The following is a 25,072-nucleotide window of genomic DNA, read 5'->3' on the forward strand; positions in this document are numbered from 1 at the left end:
CCCCTTCCCTCTTCAATCCTGACGAAGGGTTCCGGCCCAAAACGTTGACTCATCGTTTCCACAGATGCTGCCCGATCTGCTGAGTTCCTTCAGCGCGTTGTGAGTGTTGCTTTGATCCCAGCATCTGCAGATTATTTTGTGTTTGGAATTTACATGCATAATGTTTTTGCCTTAATTAACTAATTTAAACACTGTTCAAAATCACACAGCATTAGTTCCATCTCTGCAACCATCATCAATACTAAACCTTCCAGTTCTCTGCATTGTTTTCTCGCATATTCAATTGATTTGCTTCATCCCAAATTAAGTGACTGATCATGTAGTCCGTTATCAAATGTACTAAGATTACACTAGATACTGAGGATACTGGAACCTGGAGGGAAAAAAAAAACTGCTGGAAGAACTCAACGGGTCAGCCAGCAGCTGTGGAGACAGTGAGATAATATATTTAATATCCTGTTTCACTTGCAGCAACTAGAACGAATAGCAAGTGCCAGAACCTTGAACTTCAATCCTAAACTTTGGCATGTCAGAATGTGCAAACTGCTTTCATCATCAAAGCAGTGAGGAGGGAAGAACTCAGAACACCAGCTGTCCAGAATAACACACAAAATGCTGCAAAAACTCAGCAAGTCAGGCAGCACCTATGGAAATGACTAAACAGCTAAAAGCTTCAAAATTTTATGTTACTACATGCAACCCTCGCAGACATATTCAATAAATCCAATAACCATACAGAATCAATAAAAGACTGCACCACTGGGGTGGACAACAGTGTGCTAGAAGACAAACTGCACAAATACAAAAAAAAAAGAAAAAAAGAAGCAATAAATCAAGAGCACAAGATGAAGAATCCTTGAAAGTAAGTCCACAAGTTCCATAGATTGTAGGAACATTTCAGTGAAGGGCAAGTGAAGTTGAATAAAGTTATCCCTTCTGGTTCAAGAGTCTGATAGTGTAGGGGAATAACTGTTCTTGAAGCTGGTAATAATATGCACAAGCCAAATGTTCATAAAGAAACAAATACTAGATATATTAATTGGGGCATACAGCTGTGTACAGAGAATTAAAGACTCTTTTAGACTGATGGCTTTTCAGAAAACCAAGAAAAAGTTAGGACAACAAGAAGGGGTTGGATAGGATAAAGGAAACTAAGGAGGGAAAAAACAACTGATAAGGCAGAGACCAATTTGGGTGGAATGACACATTAAGTGGTGGTAGAAGCAGAAAGGATACCAAGATATGTTCACTACAGCTGATCATCAGGGGAAATAAAAAACAAAATCCCAACAGCTTTTGATTTCAAGTTTCTTTTTTATTGTATTTAGGACATAAATACATTGAGGCTGTGGATGACGTAGTTTTCTAAAAATTAAGAACTTTAACAATTTTAAGAAAATTAACAACTAACCACTTTCACTCCAGAAACTAAAATAGTTAAGATAAATACTTCACATCATATTTAAAAAAAAAGAACAAAATCTTATATTCCATACATTGAGTTCTATTTAATATCAAAAGAAATAAATGCCCCTCTTTGGTCTTAAATTTTAAATAAGTGGCATATGACAATGAATTTTCCACTGGGTGTCCTCAAAGTGTTTCTCACCACCCCCCACCCCCAAATATTCCATACAATACACATTCAGGACAAAGAATAAATAGTAACATTCAACAATGCAGTCTTCCCTCAGGAATCTATTATACTCAACACAAAAGTTTGAATTAATTTGCATCTGCATAGTTAACACATAAATGCAATAGAGGCCAAGTATGAATATAGACAGTTCAGCTTGTAAATTCAGATTTCATTAAAGGATTTTAGTCTTCCCTGCTATTTTATATTCCAAACAACTCCTTTCCAATTAAAGTAATGCAAAACAGAAAAAAACATAAATGTCTTAATTTACTGGGGACCAATTCCCAGCGTGAATGTAGGAATTCCAAATCTGTTGGAACTTGTGACAGTTCCTGCCTTGAGATGGTATAACTTTTCATGACAGCATCAATTCTATAAATAAATGCCTGCATTTAAAAAAGAGGACCAAAAAACCCCACCAAATCTTTTCTAAACTCCATCTTAAAACTTTCAGTGTTTGAAATGGCACCTGGGGCTGAAGATGATCTTATTTTGTGATGACAGAATTGAAGTGCTTTCTCAATCAAAGCTTAGAGAAAACAGTGTTGGACAGATATGGATATACTTTATTTGTGATTTATTGTTATGGTGCTCAACAGGAAAACTATTCACCATAAATTATCAGTATTCACAGGCAAGCATCACACACCAAATTTGGAATTAGGAATGGGATATTCTCACAGTTTTTAAAAAAAAACAAAGTGTGTCCATCTATATCAGACAGAATTGTAACTGAAATAAAATTCTCAATACTTGCCTCAATAGAAAGTGCTGATCTATATTACACTATAAACCGCCAAAAATAATTTAATTATAATCAGGTTTATGGCATTGCCATCCAGCAGCTAAGGAATAGACAAACACAGTAAGCAGATGGTTGACTCATAATGCCTAGATAGTAACTGCTACTATTTCTGAAGGTAACCAGCAGAAATGTGTTTTTTTTTAATTTGTACAGAGCAGTTAATAAAGACAAAATTTACAAGGGTGTTTCTAGTGCTCTTTTTTTGATGTTTGATAAAAACAAAGATCTTAAGATCCTGAAGAAAATAAAGTTGTAATGGGCTACTAGACAGCAGGAGTAGCCTGTATGATTTATCCTGTGCTAGGAAAGTAAACTGACATCAGACAAATTGAGATCTTTATCTACTTCTTTAAAACCCACTGAATATCTAAAACAGTCCTTAAAAAGAAAAACTTCTCAATAGAACATGGCCTTGATCCAACAGTACAGGTGCCATAGTCAGGAGCAACAGAAACCTTGACATTGCTGACTCATTAGCTAAACAGATCATATTGCTTGGGAATACACAAGTTCCAAATTTAATTCCTACAAATACTTAGTGATATCTCATTTGTCATTGCGACATTTGAGAACAGTTTTGCTGATGACAATCAATTACATCTCCTACTGACCGTAGGCGCATTGAAACTCACAATTATAATACGTGCTGCAAGAGTAAAGAACTTCTCCACAGTCACATTCTAACCTAAGCTAATGAATCTCACTTGGCTAATGTACCAAAGGGCTACCATCATAAGTGTGATAACATTTCCCCACAGACCAAAAATTAATAAAATAAAACACAAATTTTCTAGTAACAAAAAAATGCTCAGGATATTTTTCTTTCCGCCCCGACAAACGTTGAGAAACAATTGTTATTCAAAAGACAATAATAATCATCTTCAACATACTTATTTGACATTCCCTATAGGAACATACTGAACCCACTGAAGTACACTTCACTCAAATAAAAATGTATCATAAAGGCACATTACGCAGTCACTCACTTCATCTTCAAGAACTTCCAGCCTTCTATGGTATAATTTGAAAAAAAAGTTGTTATTGACCAAGTAACACAGCAGTCACTTGGATTTTAGTCAAATAAGGTGCAAATGTAAAGCTAGGAAATGTAAGATACCCCCACAATCATACACATACATTTTGCATAAATTAATCGCATTAAACACAAGTTCAATTCTGTATGAAATATATCAAATTTGGTCAGAAATTAGCACAGTTAAAGCACTAAATTAAACAATTTCTAAAGCACACATTAAATGATACAAGAAACAAAAAGCAGTTAGTTCCATAAGTTCTTGTTCTGACTTGCTCAATGGCCATTCATCATATCGTTTTGAATTGATCTGAAGAAGTTATCATCCTTCATACTTTGGTATTCTGGCAAATCTAGTTTCTCTTTTGCCTCAGATATGTCACTGTAAATGGCTGTGATTAGGGAATCTGAAACAAGGTGTGAAAACAAAATGAATGAAATAATAAAAGCAGCAAAATTTAAAAACAAGTAGCATATGCCTTTAATATTTAAAATCTAAAAATCACACAAAGTTGAAGGTTTTCCAGAGCATTGAATATGTCCCCCAATTTAAATGAAACTTCAGTAATGAAATAACAACTCAAAGACAAAGTTGTTCAGTTGGTTGCACCAAATGCAGATCACTGAAGACAAGGATGGATTATTGCAGAGATTAATGCCATGCTAGATGACCCAAACAGCATTGCAATGCCAAGTTTTAAGTGTTCTTAACCTTACTTAATTATCTATTGTGTCCAGTGTGCCCATTCACCTCCTCCCTCACCTCCATTCAGTACCCCAAACAGTCCTTCCAGGTGAGGAAACACTTCACCTGCAAATCTGCTGGAGTTATCTATTGTTTCTGGTGCTCCCAATACAGCATTCCCTACATTGTTAAGAGTAGTCGAAAATTGGGGAACTGCTTTGTCGAGCACCTCCTCTCCATCCATCAAAAGCGGTACTTCCTGCTGGCCAAATACTTTAAATTCCAATTCCCATTCCTGTTCTGCCACCTTGGTCCATGACCCCTTTTGTGCTACAATGAGGTCACACTCAGAGTGGAGGAGAAATAACTTATTTTGTCTGGGTAGCCTCCATCCTGATGGCATGAATAACACTTTCTCCTTTTGGGGTTTAAAAAAAATCACTATCTTCCCATCTTCTTCTATTCCACACTCTGTCCTTTTATCTCTTCTAGAGAAAGCAGATGCATTGGTTATGATCTTTCAAGAATCACTTGATTCTGGCACGGTTCCAGCATTCTGTCACTCTGATTCTGATTCTGTCACTCCACTTTTTAAGAAAGGAAATTACAAGCCAGTTAGCCTAAACCTCAGTGGTTGGGAAAATGTTGGAGTCCATTATTAAGGAAGGTGTTTCGGGGTTCCTGGAGACTAATGATGAAAACGAGACAAAGCCAGCATGTTTTCTGTAAAGGGGAATCTTGCCTGACAAAACTGTTAGCGTTCTTTGAGGAAGTTACAAGCAGGGTGGACAAAGGAGAGGCAGTGGCTGTCATTTACTTGGATTTTCAGAAAGCATCTGATAAGGTGTCAAACATGAGGCTGCTTAACAAGATAAAATGCCATGCTATTACAGGATTACAGGAAAGGTACTGGCATGGATAGAGGAATGGCTGACAGGCAGCAAGTAGTAATAGAGGGGGCCTTTTCTGGTTAGCTACTGGTGACTTGTGGTGTTCCTCACAGTATTGGGACCGCTACTTTTCACATTGTTTGTCGATGATTTAGATAATGGAATTGATGGCTTTGTGGCAAAGTTTGCAGATGATATAGACAGGTGGAAGGGTAAGTAGTGCTGAGAAAACAATGCAATTGCAGCAGGACTTAAATCAAATTGGAAGAATGGGCTAACAATTGGCAGATGGAATACAGTGTTGGGATTTTTATAATAATGCATTTTGGTAAAAAGAACAAAAGTGCAGACTGTTAATTAAATGGGGAGAAAACTCAAACATCAGAGGTGCAAAGGGACTTAGCAGACCTCGAGCAAGATTCCCAGAAGGTTAATTTAAAGGTTGAGTCTATAGTAAAGGAGGCAAATGCACTGTTGGCATTCATTTCAAGGGGAATAGAATATAAAGACAAGAAGATAATGCTGAAGCTTTATAAGACACTAGTCAGGCCTCATTTGGAATATTGTCTACAGTTTTGGGCCCCTTATCTCAGAAAAGATGTGTTGTCATTGGAGAGAGTCAAGAGGAAGATCATGAGGATGACTCCAGGAATGAATGGGTTAACATATGAAGAGCATTTGACATCTTTGGGCCTGTACTCATTGGAATTTAGAAAAATGCAGGGGAAATCTCACTGAAACTTAAAGAATGTTGTAAAGACTAGATAGGGTGGATGTGGAGAGGATGTTTCCTATGGTGGGGATATCCAGAACTAGAGGGCACAGCCTCAAAACTGAGGAGCGACCCTTTAGAACAGAGGTCAGGAGGAATTTATTTATTTATTTTTCACCAGCGAGTATAAATCTGTGGAATGCTCTGACACAGTCTGCGGTGGAGGCCAAGTCTGTGCATATATTTAAGACGGAAGTCGAGTTTCCTGATTGGTCAGGGCATCAAAGGATATGGTGAGAAGGCAGGTGTATGGGGTTGAGTGGGATCTAGGATCAGCCATGATGGAATGGCAGAGTAGACTCGATAGGTTGAATGGCCTAATTCCACTCCTATGTCTTGTGGTCTTCTCACCTGCCTATCACCTCCTCCTGGGTCTCCTCCTCCTTCCCTTTCTCTTATGGTCCACTTTCCTCTCCCATCAGATTCCTTCCTCTCCAGCCTTTTACTTTTCCTCCCCACCTGGTTCCATCTATCAATTAGCCATCTTTCCACTCCCACCACCTCTATATTTTGGCATCTTCCGCCTTCCTTTCGGTTATGAAGAAGGGTCTTGGCCCCGAAACATTGACTGCTTATTCATTTCCATAGATGCTGCTTGACCTGCTGAGTTCCTCCAGATTTGGATTGCCTGGATCTGTAGAATTTCTTGTGTTTATTTCTTACATGATGTTTGGCACCCTAACCAGCTCAAAGTAGGGGTGGAAGAATTTCTGCAGGAATTACAGAGAACCCCATAGAAATCAGGGGCTATAAATCAGTCCAAAAATCCCCCAACCAAGAATCCTAGCAACTGATCTGAATGTAGCAGAGTCCACATGACAGGAGGTCCAGGATATCATCAACAGAGCAAAGTCATCTGTTGCCCTAGGACCAAGAAGTATACCCTGCAAGGTATACAAGAAATGCCCAAAACTTCTCCGGAAGTTGTTGAAGATAATGAGGAAGATTTGAATCAAAGCCTCTCTCCCACCAAGCTGGAAAATGACTGAAGGATGCTTTGTTCCCAAGGAAGAAGATTCCTCTACAATCACCTAGTTTACCACAATCTCTCTCCTTAGTGTGGAGTACAAGACATTCTTCTTGGTGCTTGCGAGAAGGCTGACCTCTAACTTGATGCAGAACCACTATATCAACATATCCATCCAGAAAGATGGCATCCTGGGTTTTTCTGGGTGCTTTGAACACACCTCAATAATCAGCAAGGCCAGGCAAAGCCTGCAGTTTCTGCAGGAATCGCACAGCGATCCCCATAGAAATCAGGGACTAGAATTTAATCCAAGTTCCCCAACCAAAAATCCCAGGCACAGAGAGGAAAGTTAACAGGAGTGACTGGGGATTCCCTACCAGGTTTTTCTTCAGTGGGGCTCTACATAAGATCAGGCCAGCTACAGCTCTCGTTGTCATCAGTAGTGGAGGAGTTCAAGGTGGCAAAGTGTAGAGTTATGTTAGGATTCTGCAGGGAGCGCTCATGGAGTGAGGTCGTTTTTGGCTTCGCTCCATTCCCGTTATCTCTTTTTTTTTTTAAAAACCTGTGATCTCCCTTAACCAATTTTTACCTACACTAGAAGATTTATTTTATTTTACTGATTTTTTTTCTTGAACTGTAACTGTGAAGCCTGAAGAAATGAGTAGAAGATCCAAAACAAAAGGGAAAGATTCCGATGGGAACGGAGGAAAAAGAAAAGGTGATCCTAAACAAACGGAGCTATCTTATGAGATTATGAAGTTTTTAAGAGGAAAAATTTGATGAACAACAAAGTTTTAAAGACTTAAAGTCAATCATGGAATCTCTGAAATCGCTGGATTGTGAAGTTAAGCAACATCGAAGTAAAATTTCTGAATTAGATACTAAATCTCAGAAGAGTGACTTAAAAATTGAGAAATTGAAGAATTTAGCTTTGACCACTAAACAACTGGAACATTTTAAATCCAAGGTTATTGACCTTGAAAAATCAATCTAGAAGACAGAACTTGCGTATAATTGGTCTCCCTGAGGATGGAGACCCTTCAATATTCTTTTCTCAACTTTTAAAGGATGTGTTTAGTTCGGTATTTCCCAATGATCCTCCATTGCTTGACTGCGCCCATCGTATACCACGTCCAAAATCTGTATCTGCTGAATCTAGATCAAGGCCGATTATTCTCTGTTTCTATTATGTTAGCATTAAAGAACAACTTATCCGTATTGCCCGCTGGCAAGGTATGATTAAATATTGACAGTATTCATTCCGCTTGGTTGAAGATTACAATCCCAAAGTGATAGAAGAGCGATTGGCTTTTAAACCTCTGATGTCGGAATGCTATCAAAAAAATCTTAAATTGGCATTATTGTATCGTGCATGTCTAAGAATCTCTCTTTCCGATGGATCTCATCATATCTTCCATTCCACAAGTGCTGTTCAAAGTTTTTTGGATGAGAGCTACCCATCTGACATGGACACCATCCTTTAATTAATGTTCCGCGTTTTCAGCACCAGCTCTTTCTTCAGGTGTTTTTTTTAAAATAAAAAAATAATAAACCTTCAATTTACAAGTTGTTTTTTTACAAGTTCAGATTTTCGTCTGTGGTTAGTAGTATAGGTATTTTTTCACAACTCATTTAAAGTTTTTTTCCTCGTGAGTAATTTTACTTCTCTTTAACTAGTTAATTTTTAACTATTTGATTTCTGACTTTGTCATCAATGATTTGATGAGAAATTTTGACTATATGGAGGAACATTTTCTCTATTTTTGCTTTTGTATAATTAAAATGGCGGTTTGTTTCCCTTTTCGCATAATTTCCTTTGTTCTTTCTGTGTACGCCATGTTCTCAGGTTTCTTCTTCCCATAATTCCTCTTCATTTGGGAAGTGATATTTCTAATTACTTTTATTTGTAATTGACTAATCATATGTATTGCCACCAACTTTTTTCTCATGTATTTTAGAAATCACAATATGTACATTATAGTATAGTGTTCAATTTTTTTGTAAATCAGATTTCAGGAGGTCTTCTTTATAACATATTTTTGGAGTTGCCTCCAGCAGAAATGGGGTTAGATTTAGTATTAGTCAGTTCTTTCTTCAGCCTTCTCTGGCTTAGTTCGGGGATTTCAGAGGTGGAAGGTCGGAGGGTCTTTTTTATTAATTTTTTCTATTGGGCTGTTTTAGTACTAAAAAAATGTCTGCAGTGTCGTGATTTCTGGTTCCGCTCTAAATATTTATACTTCTTCCGATCTCATGAGTTTACATTATGGTTAACTCTTTATATACCAAAGGGTTAGCATTAAATTATGGCTCACATTATTAATTTTGTCTCACGGAATACAAATGGTTTAAATCATCCAATAAAATGGAAAAAGATTTTCAAAGTATTCCAAAGACTGAATGTTCACATTATTTTTGCACAAGAAACTCATAAGAGGATAATCAATGCTTCTTTAAGTTTTGGAAAGGTAACAATACCACTAGAATTCCCAAGCCAAAGTCAAAAGCATTTCAATTTTTATAGATTTTTCAATTACATTTACTCATCAAGATATTATCTCAGACCCTAGTGGTAGATTTTTGTTAATTACTGGGTTACTTTTTAATAAAAAAAAAGTTGCTATGGTTAACGTTTATGCTCCAAATGTGGATTATCCTGAATTTTTTTTTTTAAAGCACCTATTCACTTCCTTTCCTAACGTAAACGAGTATATGTTGATAATGGGCGGTGATTTTAACTTATGTTTAAATCCCATGTTGGATAGATCCATATGTAGTCCGGCTCTACCGAATAAGTTGGCTACTTTTATCAACTCTTTTATGACTGATTCTGGGATTTCAGAAATTTGGAGATTCCTATACCCAAAGGACAAAGAGTTTTCATTCTTCTCACATGTTTACCATTCTTATTCTCGAATTGACTACTTTTTTTATTGACTCTCGTTTAATTCCATCTGTAATTGATTACAATTATGACATTATCGCTATTTTGGATCATGCTCCAATGAAACTTTCTATTAAGTTGATGGATACTTCTACTAATAGACAATGGTGATTTAATTCTAATTTGCTTCAAGACTTGGACTTTGTTAAGTTTATGAAGGAACAGATTGATTTCTTCTTTTCAACTAATATTATGGAAGAAATTTCTAACGGAACAGTATGGGATGCTTTTAAAGCTTATATCTGTGGACAGATCATTTCCTAGTCTGTTGGTTTGAAAAAAAGTATTAAGAATGAAATATTTTTGTTGGTTGATAAAATTAAAGAAATTGATAAAAAAAATGCTATTACTCCTAGCAAGGAGCTTTATAAACAGAGTTGAACTCCAAATGGAACATAGTTTACTATTAACATCCTCGATCAAAAATCAATTAATGAAAACTAGAAGTGAGTTTTATATTCAGTGATAAATCGGGTAAATTATTAGCTAATCAATTGAAAACTACTTTGGTTAAACATCAAATCACTAATATCCGTAAACATGATGATACTTTGACAGTTGATCATGATGAGATAAACAAAACCTTTCAAGAATTTTATACCTCTTTATACCAATCTGATTTTCCTCATGATTTTAACATCATGCATGATTTTCTAAGAAAATTGAATTTTCAGAAATTATCACTCGAAGATTGTTTAACATTAGAAACTCCTATTACAGAGGAAGAAATAACAGCTGTAGTCTCCTCAATGAATTCCGGTAAAGTACCTGGTCCTGATGGTTTTACAGTGGAATTTTTTAAGTCTTTTTCCTCTATTCTCTCTCCTTGGTTGTCTAGAATATTCAAAGAAGTAATCAGATTAGGTAAATTACCACAATCGTTTTACGAAGCTTCTATTTCTTTAATTCTTAAAAATAAAGATCCTACTGATTGTGCATCAAATAGACCGATATCTCTTGAATGTAGATTCAAAAATTTTTTCAAAAATTTTGGTAAATCCTCCTGGGAGGGGGGAGAAGATGGCGGCGCGAAGGCAGCATATGCGGCCACTTCGGTGAATGATATCTGTTATCTGTCAAGTAGGGGACCGTGCACAATTCTGATTTGATGGAGATAGACGTGAGAGCATGAAGGAACATCTGGAAAATTTCTGAAATGCCCGCTTCACTGTCGCTGCTACTGTGTGGTAACCAGAATCTCTGGAGCTGAAGGCCTCGAAATCCTCGGCTTTGTGTGTTTCAGCAGCCTGGGAGAGGTCGAAGGCGCTCGGCAGAGGATGGCACTCGGGAGGCTGTATCGGAGAGGCTGGTCGGAAACTTGGAGTTTTCGGACGGATGGACTCAGTGTCGGCTGTGGTCGGCTGCTTCCAAGGTATCGGCAAGTTGATGGCTCAATTTAGTAACTTTTCTGGTTATAAATTGAACATTAATAAGAGTGAACTATTTCCCCTAAATAAGCAGGTTCCTATTTATGGATGTCTACCATTTAAATTGGTTACTAACTCCTATATATTTAGGGGTTAAAATCACGAAAAAGCATAAAGATTTATTTAAAGCTAATTTTTTTTACCTTTAATTGATCAGATTAAACTTTTGTTTACTAAACGGTCACCAATTTGCCTAATTTTTTTTATATGTATTTCAAACATACCCAATTATATTCCAAAATCCTTTTTTGATAATGTTGATTCAAAAATTTCCTCATATATATGGCAGAACAAAAACCCGAGGTTAGGTAAAAGGCAGTTACAGAAATCTAAAAAAAAGGGGGGGGGGTAGCAATCCCGAAATTTAGATTTTACTATTGAGCAATTAACATTCGATACTTAAAATTTTGGCTATGGGACTTGGATGTAATTTCAAGTCCACATTGGGTAAATCTTGAATGTAATTCTTTACAAGGGTTTTCACTGGGTTCTATTTTAGGGACCTCGCTTCCTTTTATTCTGTCTAAATTGTATAAACAAATGAATAACGCATACTTTACGTATATGGTTTCAATTTTGAAAATTTTTTGGGTTGAACCTATTTATTTTAGCAAGTCCTATTATATCTAATTTCTTTTTTCAACCTTCCACTATGGATCAAGCTTATTTAGATTGGAAAATCAAAAGGTATAGTACAATTTCATGTTCTATTTTTGGATAACTGTTTTATGTCCTTTGAACAACTATCTAATAGATATAATTTGCCTAGATCTCACTTTAAGATATCTACAGGTCACAAACTTTTTAAATTACTGTTTCTCCTAATTTTCCACATTTTTATCCAATGGATATTTTGGAAAAAATTTTAGATTTAAATCTTTTTCAGAAAGGTGTTGTAGGAATCATTTATAATACAATTATGAATTTATGTCTTGATATATCTAATAAAATTAAAACTGGGAAAGAGAACTTAAGATCACTGTACAGATTGAAATATGGGGAAAAAATTTTCAATTAGTTAACTCATCCTCTATATGTGCTAAACATGTGTTGATACAGTTTAAAGTAGTGCACAGGGCTCATATGACCAAAGATAAATTATCTCGTTATTACTCTTATATAAATCCTATAAGTGATAGATGTCATTCCGAGATAGCTTCTCTAACTCACGTGTTTTGGTCATGTCCTTTGTTGAAAAAATATTGGAAAGATATTTTTGATATTATTTCAACAGTTTTGAATATAGACTTACAACCTCACCCAATTACTGCTATTTTTGGGTTACCAATGATAGAATCAAATCATTTAACCTCTTCAGCTTGTCAGATGATTGCACTTCTTACTTTAATGGCTAGAAGATCCATTTTGCTGAATTGGACAGCGATTAATCCTCCTACCACATTTCATTGGTTTTCTCAAACTATGCTGTGTTTAAATTTGGAAAAAATAAGAAGTGTTGTTTATGATCCCTCTATTAAATTTGAAAAGACTTGGAGGTCATTTATTCAACATTTTCATATGACGTAATTTGACCTTTTCCAAACCTATTTTATTTCTTTGCAATATTGGTTGAGAGGAATGGAGTCATCGACACTGAGGTTTTCTCTTTTCTCTTTTTTTAAAAACGATGTTACAAGACAGCCCACGTCTTTTTTGAGTTTAGTTGATTAATTCTGTTTAGATTAGTTTTTTTTGGCGGGGGGGTTATAATTTTTTTTCCTTTTTCATGGGTTTTTTTTTAAAAAGATATTTTTCTTTGTTTTATACTGTTCAGTTGTATCCTATATGATTGAGAGTTTTATCATTTAAATGTTAACTGGCTTTATAATCACTTATGTTAATTATATCGATGTATTCCCAATAACTTTGTACCATTACCATGTTATGTTTATTTTTATGAAACTAATAAAAAGATTGAAAAAGAAAAAAAAAGAGTTATGTTAACACTGAGGGGCTCCGATAACAAGCTAATCAATCAAGTAGCAGTCACGACAAGATCTGGCCAAAAGCCGCAGACCAGCAATTGAGACACATCGTCGACAACCCATGCCTGGGACGGCCTGGCCTCAGCTCAGCACACTTCCAGTGATGCGGGAAGACGGTGCACGTGCAAGGGATAGGCATGACATAGTCCAGGCAGAGGTACGGAACTGATGGACAAAAGGCAGTTATCAAAGGCAGTGGAGTTGGGGGTCACAGGGCACCTGGACAAAAATGGGCAGATCTTTGGAGACAGGAGCCCTTCTGCATTTCTTTCCCTCTGCGATCTGTGTATGACACTCTCCCTACACCACCACAGCTGCACACATGGGGGCTGAGAGAGGACCCCAACTGCAAGCTTTGTGGTCAGCAAGGTTCACCTGCACACATAATGTCAGGATACAAAGCAGCTTTAACACAAGGATGATGTAGGTGGCACCACGAAAAGGTCCTGTCGTCCCTTGCTGACATACTGGAGCGGGGAGGGGTAAAAAGATGCCAGCTGGCAAAGAGGGCAATCATTTTCATCAAGGAGAGGGCCATGCCAGTCATAACTAATAGGCCCAAATCCAACCTGCTGCAAACTGCCAAATCATGGGAGACGAGGGTCGATGTGGGGAGGAAGCTACAGTTCCTGGAGGTGGTGGAAACCACACTTTGACCAGACATCATACTGTGGTCCACTGAAGACAAGAAAGTCATCCTGGTGGAGCTCATAGTACCTTGGGAGGAAGGATACAAAGAGGCTTACGAGAGGGTGACCCTGAACAACCAGGCCTTAGTGCAGGAGTGCAGAGACAAAGGATGGTAGATGTGGCTATCCCCCGTGGAGATTGGCTGTAGGGGGGTTCCCGGCAAGGTCGGCATTGTGGTTGTTATCTACTCTGGGCCTTGATGAAAAGAGCAAAACCAAGCAGCTCACAGGATGGGGAGGAAGCAGCAAGAGCCTCTTGCTGGATATGAAATAGGTGAGAGGAGTTGAGTTGGAAGTCAGGAGCAAATGGGCAGTGACCTAGCCACCACTGCTGACCCACCAGCTGGAGAGTGTAGTAAAGGATTGAAACACTATGAAGGTTGGGCACCACCTGACGACAGCTGGTCAAAGGCTACGGTTATTTCCTAAGGTAACTGAAGTGAGCACCTCAATGTATGATGCAAGCAAGTGCCAGCATTGTGAGAACATTGCATCGAGGGAGATGCTCTTAATTGTACAATGATAAGAGGCTTGCAAACCTACCAGGGGAAAGGAATGGAACATTGCAGTCTTGGGGATTGCAATCAATATGTTAGAGGGCAGTTCTGCACCTTCTGCTTCATTGCAGCAACTGTAGCAACTTCTGCATGAAGTACAGCCAAATGAAGCTCCATTAAAAAGATGAGTACATTGCGAGGCAGTCTGAATTGTACAATTCCAGAAAATGCATAAGTGTTTTATCCCAGGACAGAGAGAGAGAGGTCAGTTAACCCACAAGATTAATTTATTAACTGAATGGGAACTTGAAGTTAGTACATTAAGACTGAGTAGTTATGCTTTATAACTGAGGAAAGAATATGTACATTAAACTTATCAAAATGACACAAATTGTGGTAAGCATAAACAGGAGAAAATTTACAGATGCTGGAAATCCAGCACGCGTGTGTGCATACATACACATGCACACACAGAGTCTCAACCTGAAACATCAACTGTTTGCTCCTTTCCATAAATTCTGCCTGGCCTGCTGAGTTCCTCCAAGATTTTGTGTTGCAACAAATTACAGTACTTGAAATGTAAGGTATAGACTACTTACTCAAAAAACAGAAAACATCAGGAGGCTGATACATCCAATGGAAAAGTTCTACATCGAACCAGATTTTGTAAAAATAATTTGTGAGAATGTCAAACAAGTAGCAGCTCAGTCTGCAGGAGTGTAAATAAAGGTGCTGACAAGTAGCTCAAAATGTAAAGAAACAGGGTAAGTAATGATTACAACAGATAATGGAATGAAATGACAGTGGGAAAGATAGCCAAGATCTTGTTAACCATGCAAGATCAAAGAGAAAGTGTATTAAAACATTCAGAGAGGAAGCAAGGAAGTGAAAGTACAAATCAGAAAGAATAGAATATGCAGTCAAGATCAAAATAGACTGTACTAAGAGAGGAAGACATCATGCTTCCAAGGAATAGACCATCTATTATTTGTTTATATTGCATGAATTTTGCTTAATAAATACACTTTGCTTATAATCAATATCTGTGTAAATAGTTTGCTGTAGTTTTCAACACCATGTTAAGACCTACAGTACATTAAGCTCTGATTTTCAGTAACTATAAGATACCTAATCTGACAACATGCACAAATAGCAAGTACCAAAATAGTCCTCAATTAAATGAAAGTGGGATGGTGGGGGGAGGGGGGAAAGAGGTGGAAAAACAAGCCAAGATGAACTGAAATTTCCTTATTAATGCCTTATGTACATGTACTCTAATATTTAATTAGCAAAGAATACAGTAATTTGGTAACAGAAACGGTAAAAGCATAAGAATCGCAGCAGTACAAATTGGGGACCAGAAGGATTCCAACCAAGATCAACTTATACACACCATTATTTAATACACTGGATTTTTCCAGATTATTGCTGGTCATTGGGCACAGTTGCTGGAATTTTACCATATAGGTGCCAGGCATAGGCATGAACAGTTCTAAACTTTCTCGCAGCTGCTCAGAAAAGGTTCTCAGAATAGAAATAACGTTGGACCCAAGGAAGTTAGCAAGAAAGCACAAATTTGAAACATTTCTCCATCATTTTGTGAGGAACCTTTTCAAACAAGTGGAGGGGCAGGTAGCGTTGAGGAAGCAGGGAGTCTGCAGAAGGCCTTGAGACAGATTTGGAGAATGGGCAGAGAAGTGACAGACGGAATGTGGCGTAGGGAAGTGCATGACCATGCACTTCGGTAGAAATAATAACAGTGTAGACTATTTTCAAAACAGGAAGAAGATTCAAAAATCAGAGGTGCAAAGAGACTTGGGAATCCTCATGCAGGATTCCCTAAAGGCTAATTTGCAGATTGAGCCTGTGGTAAGGAAAACAAATGCAATGTTAGCATTCATTTCAAGAGGACTACAATACAAAAACAAGGATATAATGCTGAAGGTTTGTAAGGCATTGATCAGACCACACTTGGGAGGACAATGAGCAGCTTTGGTCCCTTATCTAAGAAAAGATGTGATGGCATTGGAAAGGGTCCAAAGGAGATTTACGAAAATGATTGCAGGAATGAAAAGGTTAAAACATGAGGAGCAACTGATGACTCTAACCTGTACTCAATGGAGTTTAAAAAAAATGGGTGGGGGGGGCACAGCAGAATATCACAAAACTATCTTGGAGTGGATGCAGTGGAGAGGATGTTGCTTGTAGCAGGTGAGTCTAGGACCGAAGGGCACATCCTCCAAATAGAGGGATGTCTATTTAGAACAGAGACAAGAAGGAATTTCTTTAGCCAGAGCGGAGTGAATCTGTGGAATTCATTGCCACAGCCTGCTATGGAGACCAAGTCATTGGGTATATTTAAAACGGAGGTTGATAGGTTCTTGATTAGTCAGGACGTCAAAGGTTTTGAGAAGGCAGGAAAATGGGTTTAAGAGGGATAATAAATCAGCCATGATGAAGCAGCGGAGCAAACTCACTGGACCAAATGGCCTAATTCTACTCTTCTGTCCTATTGTCTTAAGTGCAAGAAACTAAGCTAAATTCAGTGTTCAAGTTAGGAACTAAAAACTTGAAGAATTCTGCCCCTAACCTACCCCATCTACATGATTGAATTTGTGAACATAAGTTCTGCTGAGGCATACAGCCTGGCTGTTAAAAAATGGGAGGAATTTCCCCAGCAAGTTGCTCTGAGAACTGGCAGGAATCATTTTATTGTAGGTTGCCACAAGTTCTGGTTCATCATATTTACAGGTACAAACATACACATTTTATTTATTTATTATATATATATATATATATATATATATATATATACACATACACACACACACACACATATACATACACACACACTATATATATATATATATATATATATATATATATAATGTATTTTTAAAAAAATATATACTTTGTAACATTGTAAATACAAAAAAAAACAAATTGAAAGGATCCAGTTTAAATCTTACCTAATGAATCAAAAGATTTTTCTGGTCTGATATATCCAACAATAGCTATACTCAGAATTTCTCCATAAAAATCTTCTTTGAAAGTATGAATAATATGCGTTTCCTGCAAATGGATTACAGAAGACACTCAACAATAAAGTACTTGCAAAGCTGTGGTGCTCATGACTGAACACTTCTAAGTAAAATTTATTATCAGAGTACATGCATGTAAACATATTCAACCCCAAGATCCTTTCTCCTGTAGGCATACTTAAAAAAAATCTATGGAATAGCAATTGCAAACAGGATCAATGAAAGAGCAAGTGCATAGAAAACAACCTGTTCAATTGCAACTACAAGTAAGTAGAAATAACTAGCGAGAGCATGAAATAACAATATAAAATGTCCTTAAAGTGAGATCATTGGTAGTGGGAACATATCAACAGATGAGTATAATTTTCCCTCTTTTGTTCAAGAGCCTGATGCTTGAGGGGTAGTAACTGTTCCTGAACCTGGTGGTGCAAGTTCTGAGGCACTTGTGCCTTCTGCCTGATGGCAGCAGTGAGAAAAGAGCATAGTCTGGGTAGTGAGGAGCTTTACTACCACAGCATGTTCACTCATTCAGGTGCCTTGCCGATCGGCATGGGCGATCATGTCCCTCCATCCATCACGGTCCCTGACCCTCTGAATTGTAGTTGTTGTCTCCCCTGTTTCTAACCATGATGTTATTCCATCTGTCATTTTCATTCTCTGTCTGCCTCTGCTTCTTTTTCCTTCCAGCTTTCAAGTCATAACTAAAAGTTCTAATGTCTCTCTTCACATGGTGTCCAAAGAATTTTGATTGCTGTTTTCTGATTTTTTTTTTGAAAAGTAATGTACGTTTTGTTTTCGTTCTCTGTAGAACTTCTTCGTTGTAACAGTTACAACATACCACAGCATGTAGATGTGCTTAATGGTTGGGAGGGCTTTACCCATGATGTACTGGGCTAAATCCACTACCTTTTGTCCGATTTTCTGCCATAATGCAGCCAGTCAATACATTTTCTACCAAACATCTATACAAGTTTGTCAGAGTTTTTGATGTCCTGCCAAATTTCCGCAGCTTTCTAAGGAAGTAGATGTGCTACTGTGCTTTCTGTAGGTTTATATGATGGATCCAGGACAGATCCTCTGAGATACTGACACCCAGGAATTTAAAGTTATTGACCCTCTCCATCTCTAATCCTTCGATGAGGAGTAGCTCATGAACCTCTGTTTTCCCGCTCCACTTATGCACTATTCCATAAATTCTAATGGTTGCCATCAGATTCTACCTAGTCAGCTCTCTCCACCCTGCCACGCCGCCCAAATCCCTTCCTGATGCATTTTTAAAATCTGTTCATGACAACTCAGTGTTATTTTGCAACATGTATTAACATCTTTCTCAAACTTCAGAAGAATCGAAATGGAAGCAAACGTCATGATCAATTAAAAGTAGACCTCATATCTCAATATTTGTTCATACATTTCTACTACACTCAAATTACTTTTCCTACCACTGAAAACTGATTCATACAAGATACCGTACTCCTCCTCAGTTTTTGCTTAAAGCTATTTAATACCTAAATGCAGGAAGTTTTTGTTCATCTCATCTAATATTTCCTTCTTTCCTTCTGTCATGAAACCCTGCAAAGTTCTCTAGTTGAAAGGAAGTATACAAATGTTGGAATCTACTAGATCATCTTTAAGGCACCTGGCCAGAACTGTTACAATAATAGTTTCTGGCAATTGTAATATCATACTATTCCAAGAATTGATGTTAACACAGTACCAAATTTTCATATTCTAACAGTAATATAATTATCACAAAAGTAAAATTTAAAAACAGTTAATTATGGAAAAGCATCTAGAGCTTTCCCAGGCCCTGTGCCTGGCTGGAAGCCTGAGAAGAGTTTATTCAGTCCATTGTATTTTACAAATTCAGAAAGAACAAGGACCAGTTCAATCCAGGTTACTTAAATAAAGCTATTGTTTCCAGGTCCAAATTTCTATGTTTTCATTCTTTTCAACACACACCAGCCCTGCCATCCCAGTTCATCTTTCTTTGAATCCTTCTCACCGCACTGGGGGAAAAAGATGTATCTTCTGAATTAAGATCAAACGAAAAATGCTACAGCTAGATCCTTTACCCACCTCCAGAAAGCACTTTGTTATACAATAGTCAATAATGTAGTTCAACCAAAGTATTACGGCCTTTACAAAATATCCTAGAACCCATAATATCCTTCAGAGCAGTTGAGCACTGTATTTACTTTAAAATTTATTTCCACAGAGTTAGGCATCATGGTATAAATTATACAGATCAATTAAATATGTAGTACTGCACAGGACCAATCTTTTTAGCTCAACTAGTAATGCTGGGCAACCAATGTGTATCAACTCAAATGCATTATTCTGACCAATTCTCATGATCTGAAGACTCAAGTTAGGGAACAAGGCCTCAGGACAGCAAGAAACAGTAGGTGCTGAGGTTAGGATTGCCACACAGATGTAGGGTAAATTTGATTTTGTGCAAATGATTTTGATACTTAATCATTCCAACCCGAATGGGTTAGATTCTTTCAACACCAAGGAAAAGAGTTAATCTGGTGAGGGGTGGGTGGAAGCAGAAACTGTCATTGAAATGAACATGAGGAAAAGGATTAGGGTACAGTAAGCCTACTCTTGCTTTTAAATTAAGTTGGTACAATCCAGAAATGTTGCTAATGCAAAAGGCAAGTTTCACAAAACAGATATAGCTATTTCCCATCTTTCAGACAATTTGTTATTCATTCTCAATACAGAAATTCAAATACATTTATGTAAAGTATAATTTGTGAAAAACTCGTGCTTTTTCAACAGATGAGTACACAGTACCAAAAGATTTATCAAAGTACACTTCCAGAGCATTTTATCAAAAACTGCCAGGTTGCTATTAATACTCAGCTATATTTGAATAAGTTTAAGATGCAAAAGAATCATAAATTACATTCCAAAATGCAATTAAGATTAACACTAAATTGTTAGGAAGATTAAAGATTGTCATAGCCACCTAATATCCAATAGCAAGTGGTGTTCTTTGTCAGAAGATTACAATTGACAAAAATTAAACTCAGCTTCCCAACCCAAATGATTTTGCTGACATTCATTGTCTATACTCTTACAGGAGCTAAGCAATAAAATGAGTAAATATATTCCTCCACTACTGTAAGCTCCATAAGCTTTCAATAAAATCAAGGACAGACATTACAAGGCAATACACTCCCAGAAAGTAAAACAAGAAAAATTACCATAGACTTTTTTTTATTTTTATAGTATGGATTCCAACCAATGCTCATGACCATTTTATGTACATCTCCATGACCGACACAGGCCCAGCCATAGTATATACCAGTAGTGATGTCTCCTGGCAGGTGCTCCACAACAGCGTCTGGAAAATTTGCTGTGAAGTTAAGCAAAAGATACATTTGTTCAATATATCTGTTGTATACTAGAAAATATTTAACACTGGGCCTTAACCAAAAAAAGGTAATCCACTCTTAACCAAAACACATAGACCTATGAGAGTCATGAAACCGATAAAACCGATAATCCTCTTTAAAATCTCAGAGGTGAAAGCCTCAGTCATACTGCTCTCCAACACATGGTTTTGGAACTTATTTATCATACTACTAAGTAATAATAATCAATATGAGCAACTAATCTCAAGTTTCAGAGAACATAGATTGGAACGTAGCTCAACTACAGTTAGACACGCCTCCATAGAATCCAAGATATCTTCAAGGAGCAGTGCCTCAGGAAGGCAGTGTCCATCATTAAGGTTCTCCCACCTCCTCCACCAAAGACGTGCCCTCTTCTCATTGTTGCCATCAAGAAGGAGGTACAGAAGCCCAAAGGAACACACTCAGCAATTCAGGAACAGATTCTTCCCCTTTGCCATCTGATTACTAAATGGACATTGAACCCATGAACACTACCTTTACTTATTAAAAATTTATTTCTGTTTTTGCGCTACTTATTTTAACTTAGCTATTTAATATACATATATACTTACTGTACTTCATATTTTTTCTATATTTATCATGTATTGCATTGTACTGTTGCTGAAAAGTTAACAAATTTCATGATATATGCCCAAGATATTAATCCTGATTCTGATATGAAGGATTTAAATGAAGACACTATAAGCCAATTAGTTTCCCACCCACTAGACTATAAATGTTCATCACTCAAAGAAGTTTGAAAGCACAACTATACTAATCAATATCATGAAACTGGTGTCAAAATCAGCACCTCAAGTGCACAATGGTTTCAAGAATCATCATTTGATTTACAAAATGGTACTACACAGCAAATATGAATGTATGCCAGTAGTCCAAATTGAAGTCAATTAATTTCTTTAAATGTTTTGCCAAAGGCAACTTGACATACTGCATATGAATACAAGATTACAAACTATACTTTTCAATTGATAACAGTTTAAGTCAAAAAAAGTCAGACTGTAATTATATAATGTCACATTTATAGTAGTTGCATTTCTCTTAAAATCCAATAATTAATACAATGAAGAAGCCATTATATACATTATACATTGATTAGATAGCCTGGTAACAGTTGATACATGATGCTACCTTTTGGGGGATATTAATTTGATATTAGCAGTAACTGGAACCACTGACTGTAATATCATTTACCAGTTCTGCCCAGTTTGCTTGTAGGTCTTATCAGCAAGGTGAGAAGGATTTTTGAATTTGAGCTCCTGGAACCAACAGGGGTGCAAGCAGAGATTTAGAAGTAATCAAGATAGAAACTGTGAGATAATTGCAATATCTGTCAATGGTAAAAATCAGACAAGGGTTTCAACACAAGATAGGCTGATGCACAGGTGAACACAAGAGACAATGTGGAATGACTCTGGACTTGTACAGTGTTGCTTTGCCTTATTCATTCTTTCACTATATTTTCCTAAAGCAAGAACATTTGCTGAGTTACACGGCAAGAATCACATTAAATAATCTGATATTTCCATGCAGCAAGATGAAACTAACACAACACAGATCCATATTTTGCTATTTCATTTTTCAGGATCAAAGTGATAAATCCTAAATACCTTTAAGATCATGGTGAACTGCAGTCTTTGTGAAAATGTTCCCAAAGGTTTTTGGGTAAAGTGTTGCAGGATTTAGATCCATTGCCAAGCAATGGCTGACAATTAATTTCCCAATCAAAATAGGGTCCAACTATGTGGGAGCAGGGGGTGATGAAATCATATAGATAATACCATGTGCCTAAACTCCACATACTTCTAAATAGTGAAGCTCCCAGGCTTGGTCAGCATCATCACAGAGGTGTCTAGCTGGCAAAGCTGTTAGCACAGATGGCACTCAGCTCCAGGGACCTGCATTCAATACTGATCTCAGGTCTCCATTCCAGTCTTCACATTCACCCTGTGACCAAATGGATGTCCTCAGGGTGCTCCAGTTTCCTCTCTCAGTCCAAAACTGAATAGAGTAAGAGGATCAGGAGGACGCAAGATAAAGTAGTTACAGGGAAATAAATGGGGAATGGGACTGATAGAAATGCACTGAAAGTCAGATTTGAGAACGGGCTGAATGTCTCCTTCTATGAAACAGCAAAAGTGAGCAATTGCAGCAAATCTGTCAATTGTGTGCATTTCACTTACTGTATGCTGATGGAAGACAAAATAAATGCTTAGTGTACTGGATTATTAGGTACTCATCATGCTGGATGCTTTGTACTGGATAGTGCCGAGCTCCTTGGACATTGCTGGAGCTGCACATATCACAGAGATGGGAGATTAATCAATCATACTTTCTCAAGTAGCTAAAGAAATTTGTCATGTCCCCACTGACCCACACCAGTTTTTAAAATAGGTGCACCTTAGACTGCATCCTACACATATGCATCACAGCGTGGCATGGCAACTGCTCTGCCCAAGGCTGCAAGTTGTACACACACACAGCTCAGCATGTGATGGAAATCAGTCTCCTCTCTGTAGACTTTCTCTACAGTTCACACAAACTTTGTTCAGCAGACAATGAAGACACCTCGCAACCTGGACATTCTTTCCTCACCCTCACTGGGCACAAGATACAAAATTCTGCAAGCAGGGCTCAAGCACAGCTTCCATCCGGCCATTACAAGACTGCTGAATTGTTCGCTTGTACGACAAGATGGACTCTTGACCTTAAAATGTCAGAACCGGATTTATTATCACCGGCATGTGATATGAAATTTATTAACTTAGCAGCAGCAGTTCAATGCAATACATAATCTAGCAGAGAGAAAAAAAATAATAAATAAAATAAAACATAATAAACAAATCAATTAGGTATATCGAATAGATTATTAAAAATTCGCAGAAACAGAAATACTATATATTAAAAACATGAGGTAGTGTCCAAAGCTTCAATGTCCATTTAGGTATCGGATGGCAGAGGGGAAGAAGCTGTTCCTGAATCGCTGAGTGTGTGCCTTCAGGCTTCTGTTTCTCCTACCCGATGGTAACAGTGAGAAAAGTGTATGCCCTGGGTGCTGGAGGTCTTTAATAATGGATGCGGCATTTCTGAGACACTGCTTCCTAAAGATGTCCTAGGTCCTTTGTAGGCTAGTACCCAAGATGGAGCTGACTAGATTTACAACCTTCTGCAGCTTCTTTTGGTCCTGTGCAGTAGTCCCTCCATACCAGATAGTGATGCAGCCTGTCAGAATGCTCTCCATGGTACAACTATAGAAGTTTTTGAGCGTATTTGTTGACATGCCAAATCGCTTCAAACATTGTCATGGCCTTGCACCTTGCTTTCTGCCTGCACTTTCTCTGCAACTGTAACACTATTCTGCATCCTGATATTTCTTTTCCTTAGTAGTACCTGGATATGTTACTGTGACGAAGCAATCTATACAGATGGCATGCAGAACTTTGTTTTCCACTCTACCCCAGAACATGTGCCAATAATAAACCAATTTACCAAAACTTCAGAGTTGAGTTTTGTTGACATTAGAAAGGCTTGTTAGGAAAAATGCAATTTACTGCAGGTAAGTGACACCTTCTTGTTCCCTCAATATTTATAAGGCTGGTCCTGATGAGCTTCCAGTTAATATTGATCTCCAGAGTGTTACTGATGGCGAAAACAATGATGTTAATACCATGGAATATCAAAGTTAGGTGATTAAATCATCTCTTGGAGATGATTGGCATCTGCCATTCATCATGGTGCATATACAGTGCATAAAGAGTTTTCACCTCCCCTTGGAAGTTCTCGTGTTTTATTGCTTTACAACAGTGGATTAAATTTGCTTTTTTTTGACACTCATCAACAGAAAAAAAGGCTTTCTTGTCAAAGTGAAAACAGATCTCTACAAAGTGACCTAAATTAATTACAAATATAAAACACAATAATTGATTGCATAAGTATTCACCCCCACTTTGATATGACACACAGAATCATCACTGGTTCAGCCAATTGGTTTTAGAAGACATACTTAGTTAAATGGAGATCACCTGTGTGCAGTCAAGATGTTTCAACCGATTGTAGTAAAAATACACCTGTATCTGGTAAGTCCCATTACGAGCGAGTCAGTATCCTGGCAAAAACTACACCATGAAGGCAAAAGAACACTCCAAGCAACGCTGCAAAAAGGTTATTGAAAAGCACAAGTCGGGAGATGGATCCAAGAAAATTTTCAAGTCACTGAATATCCTTGAGTATAGTTAAGTCAATTACCAAGAAATGGAAAGAATATGGCACAGCTATA

General features: G+C 37.4%; 1 protein-coding gene across 2 annotated transcripts in view; it reads right to left on the reverse strand.

Annotated features, from left to right (window-relative positions):
• Positions 1-1,297: 1,297 nt before the first annotated feature.
• The window catches only part of rfk (riboflavin kinase), a 30,925-nt gene continuing 7,150 nt past the window's right edge, over positions 1,298-25,072 (reverse strand). Inside the window, exons 2-5 of one of the 2 annotated variants that reach the window (XM_063069181.1) lie at positions 20,587-20,738; positions 17,300-17,402; positions 10,501-10,566; positions 1,298-3,884 (exon numbers count right to left, since the gene is read on the reverse strand). In XM_063069181.1, coding sequence (XP_062925251.1) covers positions 3,754-3,884; positions 10,501-10,566; positions 17,300-17,402; positions 20,587-20,738 — 452 coding nt within the window. In that variant the 3' untranslated portion in view covers positions 1,298-3,753. The remainder of the gene's footprint in view (positions 3,885-10,500; positions 10,567-17,299; positions 17,403-20,586; positions 20,739-25,072) is intronic. The other variant, XM_063069182.1, reaches the window with a different exon arrangement.

This window comes from Mobula hypostoma, chromosome 16 (genome assembly GCF_963921235.1).
Source record: "Mobula hypostoma chromosome 16, sMobHyp1.1, whole genome shotgun sequence".
NCBI classification, from domain to species: domain Eukaryota; kingdom Metazoa; phylum Chordata; class Chondrichthyes; order Myliobatiformes; family Myliobatidae; genus Mobula; species Mobula hypostoma.